Source organism: Catharus ustulatus, chromosome Z, assembly GCF_009819885.2.
Source record: "Catharus ustulatus isolate bCatUst1 chromosome Z, bCatUst1.pri.v2, whole genome shotgun sequence".
NCBI classification, from domain to species: domain Eukaryota; kingdom Metazoa; phylum Chordata; class Aves; order Passeriformes; family Turdidae; genus Catharus; species Catharus ustulatus.
In genome coordinates, this window is record NC_046262.2 from 19573891 (window position 1) to 19596747 (window position 22857).

The window sequence follows — 22857 nt, forward strand, 5'->3', positions numbered from 1 at the left end:
CGATTCTGCTGGGCTTCCCCCGCTGCCAGGCAGCCCCACCCGCCGGCCTTCCTGCTTCTGCCATGCTCCCCTGCACTGCTAGCCCCAGTTCTCCCGGGCTCCCCCGCCCCCCCTGCTCCGCCCTGCTGGCTCAGGCTCTGCCGCCCGCCCCCACACTGCTGGCCCCGCCTCTGCCAGGCTTTCCCACCTCTGCCGGGGCCGGCCGGGCTCCAGCTTGGCTTGGGGCTGCCGCGGGCTCTCACTTCCGTGTTGGCAGCTTTTAGAATTTTGTTAATGTATTAGCCGCCCCGGAATATTAGCCGCACTTCCGGGTTTCCACCAAAATTTTGGTCAAATTGGTGCGGCTTGTATTCGTGAAATTACTGTACTTAAAATATACTAGGAAGCTTCCTAAACACATCAAATAAATAACTGAGGCAAGAAACCCACCAAGGTTTTTTAAGCAATAATAATCATAAGCCTGTAATTTTGAGCAGTGCCACACAAAATTCAACACTACTAACAAAATTTATGACTTGAGTGGTAAAAAATAGAAGACACAACTATGCAAATTAACACCTTCTCAAGAAACAGGCAACTAACCAACCATCCTCCTAAACAGAATTTCCCAGGATGGAATATTTCTACTGACCTAACTGAAGTTAATGATGGCCTGACTTAAGCACAGATTTGACAGCTTTTACATCGTGCCTTCTTAGAATGAATTTCTTCAATTTGCTGCATCTGTTCCAAAATTCATTTCAGTTTTGAGATTCGGGGATATATAGCCATCATATGTTCTCAACTACAATTTAAAATAATTTTGTGCAAGAAGCCCAGCCATCAACACTTTTTCTATTAGCTATGTTCTAGAAGCATTTTTCCTTCTTATGATCCAAGATATTGTTATGGCCTTTTACTGCTACAAGTCTGTTCTGTTCTTGTATACCTGACTCATGAAGACTCTGACTCCTAGACCTCAAATAATTTGTAGACTGGGAAAAAATAAGGTGGAAATGCAGCTACCTTTTACAAAGTAGAATATCTCTTACTGTGAATCTTAGGTGAAGTTCTAACCTACTAAACAAGTTGATTACCCAAATAAAAGAAAAAACAGCTTTTGCTATTTATAGACTTCATGTCTATAATGGAAACATTTGTATTGCCTGCAGGGACAGCCTGACAAATCAATAAAGGCTTTGACTCTTTATAAAGATTACACATCGCATGGTAGCACCCTGTTCTTTGGAAAAATACATCCCACTTTTTCAGTAACACATCTGTCTTCATTCAAACATGTTCTTAAGAAGTTTTGTATAAATCACTTCTGTACCTGCTGAGTATCTGATGAACTAAAACCAGCTACTAGTAAAGCTGGAAAAAGAAAGAGAGGAAATAAAACAAACAACTGCAAATACGTATTAGATTTTTTCCAAACAGATGAAAAGGATTATGCAAATAATTGCATAATTATTCTGCTTAAAAGTGTATTTTCTCAAATGTATGTACTAAATTTATTTGGGGAATACAGGGAATATTTCTACAGCAGTACCAAAACTACTTTCTCAGTTACTGGCATAAAGGTACCAAATTTCAACGTGAAACAGTAAGAAAATTCACAGGTGAAAAATTACGAGTTGGAGAAGGTTTCGGGGGTTTTTTTCCCGTATCTTCTTTTTCTAGTGTTAAAATCTGAGGTTAGAGTACAAGGTCTGACTTCTTTTTGTGGTGTCTACAGCAACATGAGACTGTGTAACGTCAGTTTCTGTATAAGTATAATTTATATCCTTCATTTTAACTTTTGAAGCTGCTATAGATTTGCTGAAACAATACCAGAGTCATTGTGCATATATTGTAACTATTAGAGTAGACAAATCAAGAAGAAACAATTAGGTCCTGCTACTCGCCTTCAAAGATTTCTGGCATTATTTTTATCGTAGAAATAAGAATGGACATTTATTTGCAAATTTAATTCTGGCCACACAGGAACTATATCATGTACTTTTAAAAGACTTTTAAGAGTACCTACCTTCCAACAGAAAAAAGTGCTTTACATGTGTAACTTGGTTTCCTGCTCAAGTTTTCAAGATCATAAAGTACAATAACGCCATCTGATCCACCAGACAACATGCTGAAAATGTCAATAAAGCACAAAAGTTAAAACACTCATAATCTCAATATGCGTAATATAATGCAGTGTTCAACAAGATAACAAATCCATAGAACCAAAACACAATTAATTACTTAAATACATTTTTACCAACCGAAGTGTATACTTACTATCGTCCCTCAACAGGCTCAATATCAAGGGTGTTGATACCGCTTCCGTGTATTCTTTCCACATCTCTATCTTTATTTAATTCCAAACTTAGAACCCTACCGGCAAAAAAAGGGAGAGAGATGAACAAGAGCAGAATTATTACATGTAACTCTAAACAGTTGAAACATCGTTTCATGGTTCTTCAATGCATTTAACTCATCCTTGCTATTTTTCTGCAAAACTACACATTTTTTTGCAAAAATACAGAGATAGAAGTAAGTCTTGTGAAGTTGGCAGAAAAAAATACTTTGTTGTTTGGAAGGTAAGAGAGAAATAAATACATAAAACAGGTTCATAGAAAAAGCAAAACTGCATTTGGGATCAACATACTGAAAAAACCTAGAATGTAATTTCAAAACACTAAGAAAAAGAAACATTAAGAAGCTTGTAATCACACATATTGGCTACTTTGAAGTTTCATCATTTAGTATCCTTTCCTCCTGCTTGGAACTACGGACACCTAGTGGACAAAGTAATTTATTTTACAAAGATTACAGTATTTCCTTTCATGTGAAGTTTGCATGCTACATTTCCTGCAACACTAAATAAAAACTAGGCTATCCCCAATGAAGCTCCCAAGACAACCTCTTCTAACCTGCAATTCTTAGCTTGTATTTTCGAATACGTTAATATTGCATAGTCCAAAAAGAGAATCTGTTTCATTAAATCATACTACCTCACATAAAATTTAGCCTTGCAACATGATCACAGCCTCCTACAGCTTCCTATTTTGTACCAATCACACCACCACCACAACAAAAATGTAACTAAGTAGGTAATTGAAAAGCTGTGGGGCAGAGTACCCCTACTCAGCTTCAGCTCAAGGGGAAAAAAATCCTGATATGAGAATTTTAGGCTGGTACAGCCAGGTCCCCAAGATGAAGTCTGTAGACATGCTATAAAAGCAGCAAATCATTTAAGCTCTCTTAAACTATGTTAAATATAATTATGCAAGAATTCACCTAGAATAAGAATTCTGACATATACAAGATACCAAATTTAAAATCTTTTAGCTCCAGATGGAGTTTTAGGAAGCAAGAAATCCCCCTGTGGAAATGTGTTAAACACATGACTTCAAATGCAGCTATAAATAAAATCCACTTAAGACTTCGGATTTTTTTTAGTCAAAATTAAAAGGTTTAGGAAGAGAAATGCTAAGCAGACAGTTGTCCAAGTAATGTTAAGTCCGTCCTACCAAAATTCATTTCAATGTCAAATATTTGTTTTACAAAGATACAGCATCATAAAGCCATAAATCACCAGCACAGATTCAGAAGTTGTGCAACCGAACTAAGGTAGGCTTTGTTAGATTTATCTTGAAATACATCTGCAAAATAGATTCTCTGATATTGAATAAATATCACATTATATAACCTTTAGCAGGAACATTAACAAATCCATCTATGCTGCCACCACTTCTCACAAAAACTGCTAAGAAAACTCCCGCATCTGATTCTTTTCCAACTTGCCAAAAGGCTGGGTTTGAAAAAAGGAAGGACAAGTAGATGCGAGCACAGGAGCATTACAAACATCTGCTTCCCCACAAGGGGAGCACAGCCGCACGCAGATTGAACACCCGGAGGAGCCGCGCTGACAGCAAGGGCGTGAACTCCCACGGACAGTGAGGGAGGCTCAGCTCATTGCGCTGGGCACACTCCGCCCAGGACTGAGTACGCCGTACACAAACACCAGGGTTGCTGAGCCACCCATCCCACCACAGCCCCCCCGGGCACTCCGAGAACAGGCGAGCGGGCACGCAGCTCCCCCGTCCCGGGCCCCGCGCACAGGGAGACCGCGGCAGTGCAGCCCCTCACCCCGCCCCGGGCCGCCACAGTGACGGCCGGGCCAAGCGAGGCTCCGCGGCAGGGCGGAGCCAGGGGCTGCCGCTCCGGTGCCTCTCCGCGCAGGGACACCCGCCCCGGCCCCGGTACCTCCGGGTGCGCTCGGCCCGGCGCAGCCGCGCGGGGTCGTCCAGCCCGGCCTGGCGAGCTGCCATGAGCGCCAACATGGCGGGACAGCCCGGTCCGCTCTGCACCGCGCCGCCATCTTGTGGCGGGCGCGGACGGGATTGGCTCGGGCGGGCCGGCTCGCGCCAATGGCCGGCGGCGTAGCTGGCGCGCCCGGCTCCCATAGGCGGGATCGGGGCGGGCGGGGCGGCGCTGCGCACCGGCAGGCGCGAGGCGGCGGGGCCGGGCCGGGGTGCGCGCTCCCCGTGTCCCCGTGTCCGTGGGGGGCGGCGCCGCGGCCTTGCCGCCCGGATCCCGGCATGAGCCGCACCTGGCAGGCTCTCCGCGCTCTGCGGCTGCGGCTCCTGGGGCCTGCCAAGGAGCTGGTGGGCACCGACCAGTTTGGCAACAAGTACTACCGGGTGCCCAAGCACGAGAGCCGCGCAGGTACGCACCGGGGCCGCGCCGGCGGCTGCAGGCGGGCGCGGAGGGAGCCGTGCCCTGCGCCCCTGCTTGGCACCTCGTCCGCTCCCCGCTGCGGGTAGGGTGGCTGGACGGTGGCTGATAAAATAATTATAGTGGCTGAACAGTAATGTGAAGGAAAGTGCCGCTCATCGGGTTCCTGGTGCGCTAATGCCAGAAAAACCGTAAAGCCACTCACGGGAGGGTTTCAGAGCTCAGCCTGTACTAGGTAGGTAGGCAGCATTATTTGCTCTTCTTGATAATTCGGAGTGGTTTTCATGAGCTGTTAAAAGCTAGAGTCCAGAGAAGGGCAACGGAGCTCAGCTGGGGGTGCTTGTCCTGGAGAAAAGGGGGCTCAGGGTGACCTTATCAATCTCCACAGCTGCACATGACAGAAGGGTGTAGCCGGGGGTCGGCCTCCTGTCTCAGGAAACCAGCGACACGACTGGACGAAATGACCTGAAGTTGTGCCAGGGAACGTTCAAGCTGGGTATCAGGAATAATTTCTTTATGGAAAGGGCTGATAAACGTTGGAACGGCCTGCCTAGGGAAGTGGTGGAGCCGCCATTCCTGAAACTCTTCAGAGAACGACTGGATATTTTGTGACCACCAGTGCTGTGGTTTAGTTGACATGGTAGTGTTTGATCATAGGTTGCACTTGATGGTCTCAGATGTCTTTTGCAACCTAACTGATTCTGTCAAATTAATTCTTATATGTGCATTTTTCCCACTCTTGTAGAAAATACTTCTCTAGGTTTCTGCCTGTGTTCCAGGAATCCAGATGCCACATTATAAATAATTCATGGAAGGTGGGTTCCCTGAAGATGGCCAGGTGCACGTGCTAAAATGTTTTACAGTCCTCTTTCCTGGACAACCTTGTTTATCTGCTTGCTGTACTCCACATCTTTTGTATGACTGCATCACATAGAGCATCCTGGGGCTGTGGGTGCTTTTTATTTGTTATTCTTAAGAAAACAAAGAGAAGCAGAAAGTCTAAGACTGTGCAGTTACTTAATCAGTATGCCTTCTCTTTAGAAACACATCATGTCTGCTGGACTCATTTTCCCTTTAGAACACTTTCCCTCACCTGTTTTGCCATGCAACTTCCTGAACAACTGGTAGTGACTTAAAACAAGTGTCAAACAAGAATCTGGGAAGAGATTGTGAACATTTTTTCAGTAGTGTGTTTTTTCTCAGGGTGGATATGCTGTTACATGATTCTAAGTTTTCTTGCTCTTGCTTCTAACGTTTGGTCTTACTGCTGGGATTCATGCTGACTTTGAGGAGTCCATGTCTCCTCAAAAGAAGGCTTTGTCTTTTAACAGCAAGAAACAGGGGAAACTACAGTCAGATTTCTTCTGTGTGATTGTTGCAGTCCTTATTAATCAGTTGAAAATTACTTCTATCAGAAATACTGGTAGTTTTTTTTCTTGACATTAGTATTTATGCTGCTTATTTTCTGTGTATTTGTCTCTTTGCTTTAGCTTGATCTAAAAAAACCTTAGTCACTCAGCATCAGCAAATGACAGAACTCTGACAGAAGTAAGCATACCTTTTGCTAACAATAAAGAAATTGATGTGATTTATATTTTTTAATGAAAGTGTTCAAGTGTTGTTTGTTATTCTGCTGATTTATCTTATATTACAGTAGTAGATGGTACTCACTGTTAGACATACTTGACCTTGAGATGTGGGTTTTAACATTAGTCATTAAGGAGAGAGGGAAATAAGTAGAATGAAAGTAGCATCAAGCTTCAAAAAATTCTGAAAACCAATAGGAAATACCCTGTGAATGTCTTACAAAGAATCAGTGAAAACTCACACAGGATGTATCAGCTGGATCTCTTCCAGTGGTTAAAAGGACAAGTACAAATTGCCCTAATGTGGATGAGGATCAGGAAGTATAGCAATAAATTAACTGGGCTAAATATTAAATTTTTAGTGACCGTAAAAGGAAAAACAGACCCTCCCTCCATGAATCATGTTAGCTGGTATGAGTGCTGGAAAAATAGAGGAACAAGTAACATCTCCTAAGTATATTCACAAGGTAGTGAGTGAAAACTGATGTGAAATTTTCAGTTTGAGAAGATAGATTTGTATCAATTTTTTTTTTTTCTGCTTGGACAATACTTCAATTTTTTTTGGACCTCTTCGTGTGCTAAATTTAAGAATATGGGCTAAGAATTTGCTATGCAGGTACATGACAGGCTAGCAACTTTCTTGGAATAGTCTGAAATGCTACCCTCTCAGATGCAGGGAGTCCACCAGCAGCCTGTTGAAGGCAGAACTACTCAAACGTTTTAATGAGGCATTTGGGTGAAGAGCAATAAAGTATTTTTATTACATTTGGAGGTCAAACTGTGCAGGAGGAAATGGGAAGTAGGTGTGAGTATCTCATGGGAAGTCACTGTCAAACTGTCATATAATTCAATGAGGGGACTGTCTGGAATCAAAACATACGTTTTCTTTATAAACAGGTGTAATTTATTGGTTAAAGGATTCTGAGAACATGAATCTACACAACTGACAAATTGTGTGTAGTACAGCATATATCAAAGTATTGTGCTGTTGTGAATTTCATTTCTGTGACCTCTAAATTTGGATACCCATTTTCTTCCTCCATTTCCATCTGACAGACTGACAATCCCCTTTCCTTACCAGATGGAGTTCCTTGTGAATGTTCATGATTGTTTTAAGATACAGTTCTCACTGACCTTTGTTGTTTAGGGTTACTTGGATGTTGGAGATTCTATTTCTCCATACGCTGGTGGCTCATTTCCACTGCAATTTATACCTTTACTTATGTGAGTGTCACATGTTTGCAGTGACAGTATAAAAAAGATACAGGGTTTCATCTATTCCAGAGCAAGTTCTGTATCAAGCTGGTGGCTGAGGAAAAAAGTCATTCTGATACTAGTGAAGTGATTACAGATGGTTGCACCCACTGCCATGGGTGGTGGTAAGTAACTGCCTGTCACAGCATTTTTGAGCAGCATCCTGTGCTATATGAACAGGGTCACACCTGGCATTTCTGGGCTTTTATGACTTTGTGAAAAAGTTTAAAGATATGGATGGCAAACGTAATAGATATTGAGGAAGTTCTGTAGAAGTTAAAACATACACAGAAAATTTCTGACGGTAAGTTTTTAAAAGAAACTAGGAATATAAAAGCGCTGAGAAAGCAATGCTTTTTGTTGTACATTAGGAAGATCTACTGCATGTATAATTCATGGCTCCCCCGGTGTCCTAAGCATATAGAGACCAGTGCAGGATTGGAGCAACACTAGAAAGAAAATGAGTTGTAGAGGAAACCTGTGAAATGATATGTGCAGGTTTCACTGCGAGGTCACTACAGTGTATCTGCACCATGCTTTGCTGTCTGCCCTATGGATTTAGGGAGGACTGAGTAGCTCTATCACAGTGCGATGCCTGATGTGCTTGATCATTTGTGCTGTACTGGATCAAATATTGCAGAGTGCAAAACAGACAGATCTTGCATTGTCTCTCTTAGCTTAGATGGGGTAGGTCTATCAGGATAGGCTGGGCTTTGTTTCAGACCAACATCCCACCTTAAACTGGAGGTGAGAGTAAATAGTGTAGGTAGTGTCTATGCCACCTTCTGCTTCGATTAAAAGCTGTCTGACACCTTTCTTTTGGCTTGCCCTGGTCTTTGGCAGTGGTTTGGAACAGAAATAGTAGAACATGTGATACAAAGAATTAATGTTTTCTTTCTGTCAGTTGTAAATTGGGTTCTTCTACACAGAGCTCAGGGTCCAAAATGCTTAACCTGAGACCTTGTCTGTAGTAGGGAGTTGTAGAAGCAAGTCAATGTATATAAGTGCTTGATGCTGAGTTTCCTTATACCTCCAGCGTCTGTGATTCAGAGAGTTTGCTTCTTAAATTTAGTCTGTTTTCCAGGACTGAGTATCTGCAATATAGACTTTGGAGATCTCAAAGGGATACAAAATTTTCACATTTATGCTGCAGGTATGGCTTCCACACTGCCACAACACCTAATATACTGTAATTTTTTAAAATGTTTTATAAATGAGGTTTTCTTCTTTAAAAAGCAAGTTATGCACTCAAAAACTACTTTGAGATCCAAATCAGCACATGATAAATAAAGGCAACACAGGATTAACTACAACGCCACACTTGCTTTGATTTAAGTCACTACAGCAGATGTAATCTCATCAACATCCTAAGGCCTTGGATGTCCAGGTCAAACTCAAGGTGTAGCAACTTTATGCTGAGACTATGTTTACCTCTGTCATCATAAGACTGGTACCTTGCGTTCCTGACTTTGCATGTCTTTGAGTACAGTAATTTCACGACTATAAGGTGCACCCTTCTGACTAAAATTTTGGTCTGAACCCGGAAGTGCACCTTACAGTCTGGATGCACCTTATATATGGACAAAGTTTGGAAATTTGCCAACCCGGAAGTGCAAGCTGTGAGCCGAGCTGGGACCCACAGGAGCTGTGGCCACGTGGGGAGAGCTGGAAACCGTGGCCGCCAGGTGGGGGGATGCCGGGATTCGCCGTGGCCGCCAGGCGGGAGGACGCTGGGATGCGATGCGGCTACCAGGTGGAGGGAAGCTGGGATGTGGTGCGGCCGCACAGTGGGAGTCGTGAGCTGTGCCAGCTGGCACCAGGGGCGGGCGGGAGTGCTGGGGCCCATGGCACAGGGATAGCGCCTGGGGCTGCGTTTAAAGGCTACACAAATCTGTGAAAAATGTTTGCAAATTGAGCTCCTGCCAGTAATTCATTACTTTGTTGCGCACGGTGCGGATCCTCGCTGCAAAAAAAAGTGCGCCTTATAGTCCAGTGCGCCTTATATGATCTACAAAGTTGCGAAATTTACTGACTCCCAGAGGTGCGCCTTATAATCCGGTGCACCTTATGGTCGTGAAATTACTGTAATTAGATTCTTAGGAGAAGAGCCAGTAACTTGAATGGGTTTTGTTGAGATGAAGGGAATAATTGTGGAGATTAAAGAAGTGTCAATGATGTGCTGATTTTAACATGTGTTTTGCCTTCATTCAAAGTGTTCTAATGAGTAATAGCAAAAAGATATGAGTTTGCAAAAATACTGTCTTTCTCTGGGGTGAATATAGAAAGGATTGGCCTTTTGGAGTGAAGGGGAAGACAGATGTAAAATAATACTGTTTCAGTCTCGTTGTCGTACTTCTCTTGAAAGAGAGAAAGCAAATGTTTAAAGTCCCTAGACTGTAAGAATAAGCAGTCATTAGATTCAGTAAAGAAATTAATGACTAGAAATAGCAAAAGAGTTAAGAAAAAATTGAGTGCCAATATAGAGGCACTATAAAAGTAACTGTACTCTCAACAGGAATATGAGAGAATTCAAAATTAGAGTAGTTAATTTCCTGAAAAACTGAACCTTGAGACAACATACATAGTTTAATGTTCAAGTGGGGAAAAAATGATCATCTTGAAAGTCAGGTCACACCTTCAACAACATAGTAAGATGGACTTATTTGAATGTAAAGATGGTTCCGTATTTAATTACATTCTGTTAGTGGTGGAAAGTGATGACAGTGATAAAATACAGCTACACCAAACTTGGCATGAGAGGAACATCCAACATAACTCATTAACACTGACATGATTCTTCAGCTGGTTATGATAAAATATGGGAATAGATGACTGAGTAGTAGTGATTGATGACTCATTTCAGTATCTTGGACAAGTATGTCACTAAACAGACTAGATTTATCAATGTAAGTAATTTATTTTTCTTATTATGTAACATCCTGTCAGGACATTTCCATAGCTTTGGTACATGATTAATTGTTCTAGCAATAGAACATGGAGTGGTACTTAAAATGTTCATATGTTTTTGGTTGAAAAACAAATTCCTCGTGCAGTTTGTGCACTTATTGCAACCAAATATGTGTTGCATGCTGATTCCATTTTCCACTGAAAATAAATGGTAATTAAGAGCCTTTATAAATTTAGTTTAAAAATACAGGAAGATAAAGGGCCCTAAATACTTAAGATCTGGTATACAATTTTTTGTTAAAGGCAGATTAATGAGCATGTTGATTGTAAACTTTTTCAATATCTTCATTTGGACTCTTATGCATTGTAATGATTAAGAATTAAAATGAGCACTGTAAAGTACCACCATATGCAAATTTTTATAAGAACAGTAGGTCATCATCAAGAGGTCAGTTTATTTCTAAGATTATGTAGGAGTGTATAAAGCATAGGTGAAATTTTAAAGTTCTCTTTACAGGAGCAGCAGACTCAGGTTTGATTTTATTTGGACCTTTGGCTTACCAGGAGTTGCTGGGAAAAGCATGAAGTGTTCTGTATTCCATAGGTTTTTATATGTTGCACAGGCTTTGCCTTAGCGACTGTATGTGGCCTAAGTTTCTGAAGCTATGAGCTTTAAGGAGGAAAATGGTGAAAGAAAGTTTCTCAGTACTGTTATCAAATACCATTGAGAAATGCATGTGGCATTAGCAAGTTTCAATTTTGTTGCTAGTAATTGAATGCAAGCACGGACTTCATGTGAAATGCCTGCTCGTATTTGCGTAAGACTGTATCTTGTGCACTAAATTCTCAACAAACCAGAAATTAATAAATAAAGAGGAATCTGTATAAGGAAAAGAACTAATAATCAGTTGGGTTAGATATGTATAAATAGTCCTATATTTAATTTAATTTAATCCAGTACAAGTATGTACACTTTTTAATGAGAGTTAGAAAGATTTAAGGTTCTGTCAAGACTAAAGGAATCCTCCGTGATAGTTTTAGTTGCTCTTTGTTTCGTGTTTTAGGTAGTGGCCTTTCACCTTCCTGTGCAACGGAAGTTTAGAGTAGAATTTCTACTTCTCTTCAAATGTTTTATAAAACACTGGAGACATTATGAAACATTCCTGTTATGCTTTACGATGAATGGCAGAGTGAAAGAAGCAATAAATCTCCAAAGCATATCTTCAGACATGAAAGCTATGGTTTTCTTCTGAGTCTGAATGTTAGCTTCCTCACTAACAGGAATGAAGTTTGAGGAAGAGGTAGAAACTGATTTTGATTGTATGAAGCATTATTGAGAATTGCAGGTAATTGTGCACTGTATTACTGAACATTAAAAGTAGTTTCTCAAGTTAGTTTTCCAAATGTTGGTGGAAAGCTAATAAAATTTAGTTTTACATGTCCAGTGTTAAGATACCGATGAAACACAGAATTCAAATATTGATTCATTAATAGAAAACCAAATTTTAGAGGATTTCATTATTTTGGTTATGGAAATTATTCTATGGAGAAAGTGTGGGATTTTTTTTTTCCAGATACAGACTCTCACACCACAGTTTGTCCAGATGGTGGCAACATTGTTTCAAAAACAGAAGAACAGCAGGTACTACCAACTCTCTGATATCCTTTATGGAGAGATTATAGAATACAGAAACATAGTTCTAAAATAATTGTGTGTGTTTGTGTATGTGTGTTTGTAGAGAAATTTTACTTGCACTGTGGACTGCCAGTTCCTAGGACAGTATAACTCTGGAATGACAAAATAACTTCTCAATTTGGGTGATACTTCACATAGCAAAATAATTACATTTTGATGCGCTCATTGCAGATTATAAAAGCATTAATATTTGAAAGACCCATGTTTGTTTGCAGGGATATAGAATCATAAAGGTATAAAAAAGACCTCAGAGTTCATTTAGTACAACCTTTGACCAAACACCATCATGTCAACTAAACCATAGTACTAAGTGCCTCATCCAACTGTTTCTTCAACAGTTCCAGAGATGGTGACTCTACAATCCGTTCCAATGTTTATCAGCCCTTTCCAATAAAGAAATTATTCCTGATGTCCAGCCTGAACCTCCCCTGGCACAACTTGAGACCATTTCCTCTAGTTGTGTCGCTGGTTTCCTGAGACAGGAGGCCGACCCCTGGCTACACCCTTCTGTCTGGCAGTTGTAGAGCTATAAAGTCACCCCTGAGCCCCCTTTTCTCCAGGATAAGCACCCCCAGCTCCCTCAACTGCTCCTCTCAGGACTAGTGCTCCAGACCCTGTCCTCCAGCCCCTCAGTGTCTTTTTTGCACTGAGGGCCCAGAACTGGACACAGCACTCGAGGTGTGGCCTCAGCAGTGCCCAGGACAGGGGGACAATCCCTGCCCTACTCCTGCTGGCCACACTATTGCTGATCCAGGCTAGGATGCCATTGACCTTCTTGGCCACCTGGGCACACCCTGGTTCATGTTCAGCTGCTGTCACCAGCACCAGCAGGTCCTTCCCAGCCACTGTGTCCCAGCCTGTGGCACTACCTGGGGTTGTTGTGACCCAAGGGCAGGACCCAGCACTGGGCCTTGTTGAACCTCATACTGTTGACTTCAGCCATGATCCAGCCTGGCCAGATCCCTCCAAGACATAATGCTCGCATCCAACTTGGTGTCATCTGCAAACTCACTGACAGTGTATTCAATCCCCTCATTGAGATCACCAGTAAGGAAATTGAACAGAGCTGGCCCATTACAGAGCCCTGGGGAACCCTGCTTGTGACCAGCCACCAGCTGGACCTGACTTCATTCACCACCACTCCCTAAGCTCAGCTATCCAGACAGTTTATAGTGAAATAAGTGCCTCTGTCCAAGTGACAGTGTCAACATTTCCAGGAGATTGCTATGGGATGCAGTGCTGCAGGCTTTACTGAAGTCTAAGTAGATAACATCCACAGCCTTTCTCTCATCCACTCAGCAGCTCACCTGGTCATTAAAGGGGATCAGGTTGGTCAAGCAGGACTTGCCTTTCCTAAACTCATGCTAGCTGGACCTGATCCCCTCATTCTCCTGGATGTGCTGCATGAGAGCACTCATGATAATCTGTTCCATATGTTTTTCTTTTAGCTGCCAGAAGCAAACTGGCAAGAGGTGAGAGGGAGGTGAGATCTTAAATTCTTAGTGTCCCTTGTTTTTGGTAATATGTGTTATTTCAATAACAATATGTTATTGAATATTTTATTTGAAATAACGTTTAGCAAAGTTGTTTCATCCTTCTTGAAGTGAAGGAGTGATTTGACTAGCTTCTTTCAACTAAATGATCTGGAGACACCATCAGCAGGAATTGCAGTCAGTATGAAATTTAGAAGAGGTCAAAGGAAAAGTGGATTCTGACAGACTTCTGTAGGCAGTGGTCAGTGCTGTAGGAACTGAAAATGTCACTAGGTTTGTAGTAAGCACATGTACTGATGGATATTTTGTGTCTGTAAGAGGGATATCAAACTCCAGGATGAGGAAAAGTTATTGCAGACAACTACAAACAGGAAGATCGAATAGAAAGATAACATAGCATTATGCAGCAGGATGTCCACTGAAGATACGCCACAGATGTTACTGAACAAGTGATGTTTCTTCAAATAGAAGTCTGTGCAACAGTGGGGGAGGATGTTGGAAAATTCTTTAAATTTTATCACAGTAATGTATGGCCCCTATATTCGTGGTTAGTGCTTAGTTTTGTCCTTAGTACAAATACCAGAGATCAATGTGGCCTTGTCCTAACTCCCTGTTGTGACTAGTAAGTCTTGTGACACCTAATGCTTCATTGTTAATTTATATTAGTGATTAATACATACTAGTTGATATCTTAGTTTTAAGAACAGAGATAGAGCACTGGAGTAAAGAATGATAAGAGAAGTACATCATGACCTGAAGACATATTTGAGATACTCTCAAGGGAAGGAGATTCATCAGAAGATCCATAAAAGAGAATTTTAAAGAATGGAATGCTCCCAAATGACCTCAAGATGACCCTCAAAAGACTCATAGCCAAATAAATTTGGGCTACAGGGGCATTTCTCTTTTGGCACCTGGAACACCTTCTTACCCTTGTTCTTAATTTTGCTTTGGTTCCTGCAGAGTTTTACCTCTCACATATTCTCACTCTTCTATGGTTGCAATTTCATCTGTGCAGTAACTTTTTTTTCCTTCTTAAGTATGTTAAACCAGAGGTGCCACCAGTGTTGCTGATGGGCTTGGCCTTGGCCAGCAGTGGGTCTGTCCTGATACTGTCTGACATTGCCTCTGTCAGACATGGAGGAGCTTCTTACAGCTTCTCAGGAAAGAGAAACTCCCTGTAGCCATCCCCTCCACTAAAAGAACCTGTATATATAGTTAAGAATACTCCAATTTAACAGTTGTAACAGGAAGATACAGAATGCAGTGAAGAAATTCAGATAAGGAAATTGAGCTCTTTCATATCATGTTTTGCTTTCTGGATTATAATGTGCTACCCAAAGGTTGATAACAGTCAAGGTGAAGTTTCTACCTGAATTGGGAGGAATTCATCTGGGATTATAGTTCATGTTTGATTCATATGGAAGGTTAGTCATGGAGGTTTGGTAAGTTTAACAATGCAGCAGTAAATTTACTTAAGTCAGCTGAGTATTGGTATTTTTTCTCTGAATGTAAAGTGCATAAGAGGAATTCTAAATCTTGTCTTAATTCAGCATCTTCAGTACAATAAATTGATACTCAGAGGAGGCTGCTGGCTGCTTCTGCTCATTTTCCTGTAAAGCGGACCTACTGATTAGGAATTGAGGAAAGGGGAAATAAAGTTCCCAGGCACTCAGAATGTCAGAATCTGTGTTTTCCCATAGGACTGCTGGCAGTTATCTGGAGCAGATGCATCCAGTAACAGGGTACTAAGGAAACAGTTGCTGCCATGCTCAGTCACAAACTATTTAATTGCTAACAGTGGCACTTAAGGAGGGGACACACACTCACCAAAACCATAGACAATTTTAAAAGACCTTGCAGTTAAGGATAGTAGTCTGCTTGGTCGTCCTGCACTCTCACTCAAAGTGGTCTTTGCTACTACTTTTTCACACCAGCACAAGACTAGCCAGCAAGTTCAATGTTAGCCTAATTTGTTTGTATCAAGCAGCTTTCCTTGTTCTCCTATCAACAAGCCTTCATTTTGTGCTGAAAGAAACTGAAAAACAGATAAGACTGCTTCATGCACAAGAGCTTCATTGCTGAATGAGAGTTATGAAAGATTCAGGCAGAGCAAGGGAGAAGCCACAGAGCTGTTTGTTACCTGCAAAGACTTTAAATATGCCTGAAAAGCTCTAGAGTTGATGTTTATCCATCAGATCTTATATTCTTCTACTTTAGAAATGGTGGCTTTTCCCTGTGTGTTAGCTACAGTGCTGGTTAGTGTTGTCATCGTAATATTGAAACAACTAAAGCTTCAGATAGACTGATCCTCCAGAAACAAGAAAAAAAGTTTGGTGTTGTGCCAAAAACCTCTAATTGCGGAACTACGAATGTTTCAGATATAGTTACACAACTTTCATAAGCAGTTGTAATGTATCTTTTCCTATTTTTAGTCAGTTAGGAAATGTTTGATTATCGTATCTGTGTTTCCTCATTTACTACCTAAGTTTTTTTTAAAATGCAGACTTGGAATGGTTTTCCATAAGAAATGAGACAAAACTTATTCTTTTGAAGTAAATGACAGAATGTCTGTTATCTTCCAGAATGTTACTTTTTGCCGTTTTTGTGAAATACCTATTGAGACAGTTCTGTATTTAAATGGTAAATTTAATGCATGTTCTGGTGTTTAAACCAGTGTATAAACACAAACTGTAAATACTTGATCTAGGCAATATAATAGAAACACTGAACTCTAAAATTGTGAAAACTTAAACTGCTAATGGTTTAATTTCCTGCAAAACTGCTTGGTTATTTTAAAATTATCATCCATAATCATCCATTTATTTGTGTGATAAAGTAAATCTCTGATCTGAGAGTAGAGTCTAGGGTTTCTGCCAAAAAACAACAGTCCTCTTCTTCTGGCTGCTCATGTCTACTTCTGATACTCATTACAAGTGTTTGTGCAGCCTTGTGCTAAGTCTGTTGCCTGTCTAACCTATAGTGTGCTGATTTTTTCAGCAAAAGGAGTTACTTAGTGTGGTTCATGGCACAAGCTGTGTAAAGAGCTAAAAAGCGTCCAGGAATAAGAACAGTCCAGGCTGTCTACTTTCAGTGGATCCTCTAGTTTGAAATGCTAATTGAACTACTAATCCAGGTGATTCTAGTAATTCTAAAAAGTCAAAGGCTACATTTTTACCTATTTGTGGAGATTTGGAAATTGGTATTGTTTTTCTTGGTTCCCATTTGTAATAACAATAGAACTATGCTACTGTTGTTTTATACAAAACAAAAATCTAAATCAAACCTATGTAATGATTATAAAAGAGTAGTTTTAGACATAAGTTGTGATTGCTATCTTTGTTTTTTGGGTTTGGGTTTTTTTGTTTTGTTTTGTTTTTTTTACTACTCAGTGTAATAATTTGTATCTCTCTAACAGTTTCTTCAGATCACAATTGAGACAATTTTCCATGCTATTAATATGCACTTGATTATATCGATATTTTCTAATTTCAGGGAAAAAATGTTACCTAGTCTATCCCTGATTTGAGAACCATAAGCATTGATGTTGGCTCAGTGTAACGTACAAAAACTTCCTAGATTCTTGAAATAATTACAGTAATTTCCCGACCATAAGGCGCACCGGACTATAGGGCGCATTTTTTTTTTTGCAGGGAGGCTCCGTCCCCAGCTCCCTCCACACGGTTGCTGGCCGAGGTCCCGCCTCAACCCGGCAGCCATTGGCCCCCAGGCCCACCTATACCCGGCAGGGGTGGTGCTGCAGGCCCCCAGGCCCGCCTGTATCCGGTGGGGCCGGGGCATGGCCGCCACACCTCCGTGCCGCCTCCACGGGGCCGGGAGGTGCCTGTAGAGGGGTTCTGCCACCTCCACGGGGCTGGGAGGTGCCTGTGTAGGGGCCATGCCGCTTCCACGGGGCCAGGGGGTGCCTGTGTAGGGGCCGTGCCGCCTCCACGGGGCTGGGGCGTGCCTCTGGAGGGGCGGCTCCACCTCCACGGGGCTGGGGTGTGCCCGCCGTTACTCCGCCCCGCCTCCACCTGGCAGCCACGGCCCTGCCAGCTCCCCCCGTGACTCGCAGCTCTCACTTCTGGGTAGGCAAATTTTTTGAACTTTGTCCATCAGATAAGGCGCACCGGACTATAAGGCGCACTTCCGGGTTCTGGGGAAAATTTTAGTCAAAAGGGTGCACCTTATAGTCGTGAAATTACTGTAAGTGGGAGGTGACAGGTAGTTTATGCAACAACTGGTTTTGTGACATTTTCATCATCTCAAAGTGAAAAGACATGCTGTGTAAGCAATTTCTGAGCCAGAACTGGAAAAGGAGCAGCTCTGGATTTGTGTCTGACACAGATATGTAATTGCATGGGAAAAAATAAAAAAAAAACTGGAGCCAGAGTCTGTTGCGAACCTGAAGGTGAAATGAGGTTGGCTCTGTTGATTAGCATGGGTTTGTCATTGATGAAAGGGAGAGATCTTATTCATCCTTTACCTTCTCTTCTTTGAGCTAACAGTAGTATTCATGAGAACTGTTGCTGAGCTAGTTTTATTCAGTTTAAAGAGTTGAACGTGTAGTTGCATGTGTTAAGAAGGTGGGACAAAGAAAGAGGGTGGAACCTTTGAGCTAAAAGTGGGGTGGGAGTCTGGCGGCTCTGGGTGGAGGGTCCTAGAAGACTGCTGGGGGACACGTGCCTCCATATGCAGCTTACTCAGTGTTTCTGTAGGATTACTGATGAGATTCTGATGTTTGTTTTGTCTTACATTAAAACACATCTCTTGTATGAGAAAGAAGTGGTAATATTTGCTGAAATAGGAAGCTTACTATGATATATTGCTATGATTACAGGGTTCTGATAGGTATATTTAACCTTTTTTCAGTTCTGAAAGAAGCCATTTAACCCTGTCACAAGAAGAGAAGATTATCAAATTGAGTATTTTAACAAGCTTTATAGAAACTTTTTGCCAATGGAATGTCTGCTGTAAGTTTTGTGTGGTCTGTGAAGATCCTGTACAACAGTAAGGTAATGCTTCTGAGGAGGTCCTTGTCCATTCCAGACCAGGACTTTCCTCTGAGAGCAGAGAAGTGACGGAGGCACAGTCTCTTGCAGGGCATATTAGATTTTCGACTTTTTCAACAGGCACAGTATTCTTGGATGTGACTAACTCTATCCTCTGAAACAGACTCTGGATATTCTCAAAGAGGTAATTAATTAGTTTCTGGAGTAATTAATTGGTTAACTGATTTCTGCTGCTCTGTTGCTTCTGTGCAGCAAGACAGTAGTGTCTGTAAGCCTGGTTCTTCCATGTCCTTTGGTTGTTCACATCTTCACCTCAGTAAAAGAAAGTTGGCTAATCCAAATCAGAGTTAGAGGCTTTGAAGGCCTAACCATACCAGCCTACCAAACTCGCTTCAATGTACCAGAAAATCAGCAAAAAACATGCTTGTTCTATAAGTCACAAGTTAATTGTTGTATATTAGATTTGCTTTAATAATATTGAGGTAGCTGGTGAACAGACTGTTGAAGTAAAGAAATAAGCGTGTGTCACTCAAGCACCATAGAGCCATTTACAGTTGTGTTTAAACAGAAGAGGGCTTCAATTAGTTACACATCCTGACCTGTCTCCTGAGTGACAGCTTGGCACTGTCTCTTATTATCTGATTTTTACAAATTATGACTGTATCTCTGAACTTTAACATTGAAGAGTAGTCATCAAACTGTCTTGTAATAATACATTTGTAAGTTATTGAAGTACATAAGACACCAGGTCGTTTAATATAAGTTACTATCTCATGACCCAAAAAAGACTACATTGAGTTTTACCACATGATTGATTAGGTTATAGGTATTGTTTAGTTGGCCATTGGAGTCACTTATCACAACCAGTATGGTTCTGGGGGGCAAACATTCGTGTTGTTCTACCTAAGGAAAATGGAGATCTCAGAGTCTATTTTGCTGGTTGTCCAATCTAAAGATGATCTAAATTTTCACCTGGGGGCCTACTGCCATGAAAATCTTACTGCTGTTGTTCCTGGACTTTACCACGAGGAACTTTAGGAAAGTAGAGATGCACTTTCTTGAGTTTCCCACTTTGCCTCTCTTTTGGATAAGAAGAAAGAATCGCATGATGAGTGAAGATGGAAACTGGTTTTCAAGCATTTGTATTAGCTACTCCTTGCTAAAGTTTATGAATCTGTTCTGATGGAAAAACTGTTACGTTGAATGCTTTTTTTGCCTCGAAATGTTTTCAAAACCTTCTGGATCTTGAAAAAGTTGATTTGAATTGTCCTCAAAAGTCTAAAATAGCAAGAAGCTTAGATATAAACGTACAATAATTTCACGATTACAAGCCGCAACTGATTATAAACCGCATCTCTGGGTGTCGGCAACGTTTAGATCTTTGTCCATATATAAGCCGCACCAGATTGTAAGCTGCATTTCGTTCGCAGAGAGGATCTGCGTGCAACAAAGCAACAAATTAGTAACGGAATCGCTGGATCACGGGGTTTAGTGGCTCAGCTCGGGGCTGGGTGGGCTCGGCCCACTTGGGGCTGCCGATGGGGCTGGGTGGCCCAGCTCGGCGCTGCCGCTCAGCGGAGCCACTTGGGGCCAGCCGCTGCTGCTGCCGCTGCCAGGCTCACTCGCCGCCGCCTGCACCACCACCGCTGGGCTCGCTCGCCCTGCCCTGGCACTGCCCTGTGGTGCCGGCAGGAGCCCACTTGCACCTGCGGTGGGAGGGAGGGATGGAGCCCACCCGCACCTGTAGCAGTGGAGGGTGGGAGGGAGGGACAGAGTCCACCTGCACCCGTGGTGGCGGGAGGCAGGGACGGAACCCGCCCGCACCCATGGTGGCGGTGGGAGGCAGGGACGGAACCCGCTCACATCTGTGGTGCTGGTGGAAGGGAGGCACAGTGCCCCCCGCCTCTCTGTGCTGCCACAGGGCCGGCAGCACAGAGCCCCATGCCTCCCCCACTGCGCTGCCAGCATGGCGCCTGCCTCCACCTGCTGCACAACAGAGTAACCAATTTATAACAATCGTGCAATCCCAGGTTTTTACTCTCAGGTACTCGACTCGGCACCGCAGCTCGCACTTCTGGGTTGGGAAATTTCAGAACTTTGTTTGTATATTGGCCACTCCTGAGTGTAAGCTGCATTTCCGGGTTGGGAACAAATTTTTAGATAAAATGGTGTGGCTTATAATTGTGAAATTACTGTGGTTTCAGACTGCTTACCAACATCTATATACTTACAATGCAAACTGAATGCACTCAGTAATCCGGTTTGTGGTAAATGTTTACAGCATTGCTGGTACTCTTTATGGGGGGTTATAATGAAAATGCCAGTACAAAGTTACATTACCTCTGTTAATCAATACAAAGGAACTGGGGATTAAAATACATCAGCTTGCAGACTCTTTTGAGCTGAAAGGGATTGTGTTCCTTCTCAAGTGTTCTTGAATCCCTGTAGCTGTATTATCCTGGCATAGAGCACATGAAGGAAATCTTTCTTTAGTAGCAAGGTATGGCATAACATGAAGCAGGACTACAACTATCTAAATGTAAATGGGCAATTAAGTGGAAATAAACTGCATGAACTATAAGAGAAGAAATTGATAATCTGTTATAGTAGGACAGTGGAAACCAAAGACAGACTCAGTGTGATACTGTGTCCTGTTTGAATGTGTGAAGTGCAAATGCAGGTCTTCTTTATAGATGGATGAGGGAAGGAAATAAATTTTACCTGGTGCTCTGTAAAACTGGTTTTGATTTTTTTCCTTCTGTTGGCAAACATCCTGAGATTAGGTCTGACCTCAGTGTCTAGCTTCTTGGCTCTTTAGGCGTAATAGATACATTAGATAAAATAGTTAGGCATTACTTAATGATAAAATCAGCGCTGCTAGATCATGTGTTCTGATGTTATCAAGTGTGGATTTATGGAGGCTTGTGGTTTAACCCCATCCAACCACCAAGTCCCATGTAGCTGCTTGCTTCCTCCCCCACCAGCAGGATCTGGGTGAGAATTGAAAGGATAAAAGCTGGAAAACTTGCAGGGTGAGATAAAGACAATTCAATTAGGAAAGTGAAAGCCATGTATAGAAGAAAATCAGCCATCTCAGGTTAGCAGCATCATGGTTATTGAGAAAGATAAATACCATCACTCCAAACATCCTACCCCCCTTACTCCTTTTTGTCCCCACTTTATATATTGAGCATGATGTCAACAAGGTCTGGAATATTCCTCTGGTCAGCTGGGATCACCTGTCTCCTTCCATTCTCCCAGGCACTCCCAGACCCTTCACCAGTGTGACAGTATGAGAAGCAGAAAAGGCTTTGGCTCTGTGTGAACTCTACTCAGAGTAACAAAAGCAGCTCTATATTATGAACCACGTGTTCAGCATAAATCCAAAACACAACCCCATACCAGTCAGAAAAATAATGTCTACTCCAGCCAAAACCAGCACAAGGCTACTAAGTGGATTATAGACAGACATCTTGACTCATGGACTGACATTGCTCAATGTAATGCAATAGCAGTAATGATGCCCTGCCATTTTTCTGTCAGCCTCCCTTACTATATCTTTCTCCCTTCAGATTAAAAAAAAAAATCAAACAAAAAAATAAGTTAGGAAATTTCAAATATTTAACTTCTTCCTTACTGCAAATTCACTATCTGTAGATGCCTGTTTTCTATCTTCCGTATTCTACCGAAAAATAAATACCTTGCAAAGAAGCACCTTCTTCTGGAACTGGAATTAAAATAATTAAATTGGAAGGATAGTGAAGTTCAGTTTCTGCTGGTGAAATGTATTTGTTTATATACAGTTATTTCAAATTTTTGCTCTTATAGTAGGAAAACACCTGCTGTAGAACTACTTCAAAATTTTCTGTATTGCTGAGGAAAGAACAAGAGCCGTTTCTGCTTTTATTTTATCTTCCTGGATATTGTGGCACAATTTTTCCCATCTGTGTTGTTTAAATTTTTGTTTTCAAATTTTTATTATGCCTATGAGCCACAGCAGTGTCTTGCATCTCTATTACCTGCTTGGTCATTGCAATGAAAGGATAACCTTTACCCAAGGTGTTGAAAGTTGATGCCTAAGGAGAGGTACTGTAGATAAGTATGGATAGTAATAGACATCCTTTATTAGCAAAAACATTCATGGTAGAAATTTTATACATCACATCAAATAGAAGGTAAAATAAAACTTTGAAATTCCTTTGTGGATA

General features: G+C 41.8%; 2 protein-coding genes across 3 annotated transcripts in view; one reads left to right on the top strand and one right to left on the bottom strand.

The window, feature by feature from the left end:
• Positions 1–4353, bottom strand: part of ERCC8 (ERCC excision repair 8, CSA ubiquitin ligase complex subunit) — a 31657-nt gene extending 27304 nt beyond the window's left edge. The window contains exons 1-3 of the mRNA XM_033086027.2: positions 4231–4353; positions 2260–2355; positions 2009–2110 (exon numbers count right to left, since the gene is read on the bottom strand). Coding sequence (XP_032941918.1) covers positions 2009–2110; positions 2260–2355; positions 4231–4307 — 275 coding nt within the window. The 5' untranslated portion in view covers positions 4308–4353. The remainder of the gene's footprint in view (positions 1–2008; positions 2111–2259; positions 2356–4230) is intronic.
• A 159-nt stretch (positions 4354–4512) lies between these two features.
• Positions 4513–22857, top strand: part of NDUFAF2 (NADH:ubiquinone oxidoreductase complex assembly factor 2) — a 63867-nt gene continuing 45522 nt past the window's right edge. For both annotated transcript variants that reach the window (XM_033085730.2, XM_033085732.2), the window contains exon 1: positions 4513–4692. In XM_033085730.2, coding sequence (XP_032941621.1) covers positions 4566–4692 — 127 coding nt within the window. In that variant the 5' untranslated portion in view covers positions 4513–4565. The remainder of the gene's footprint in view (positions 4693–22857) is intronic.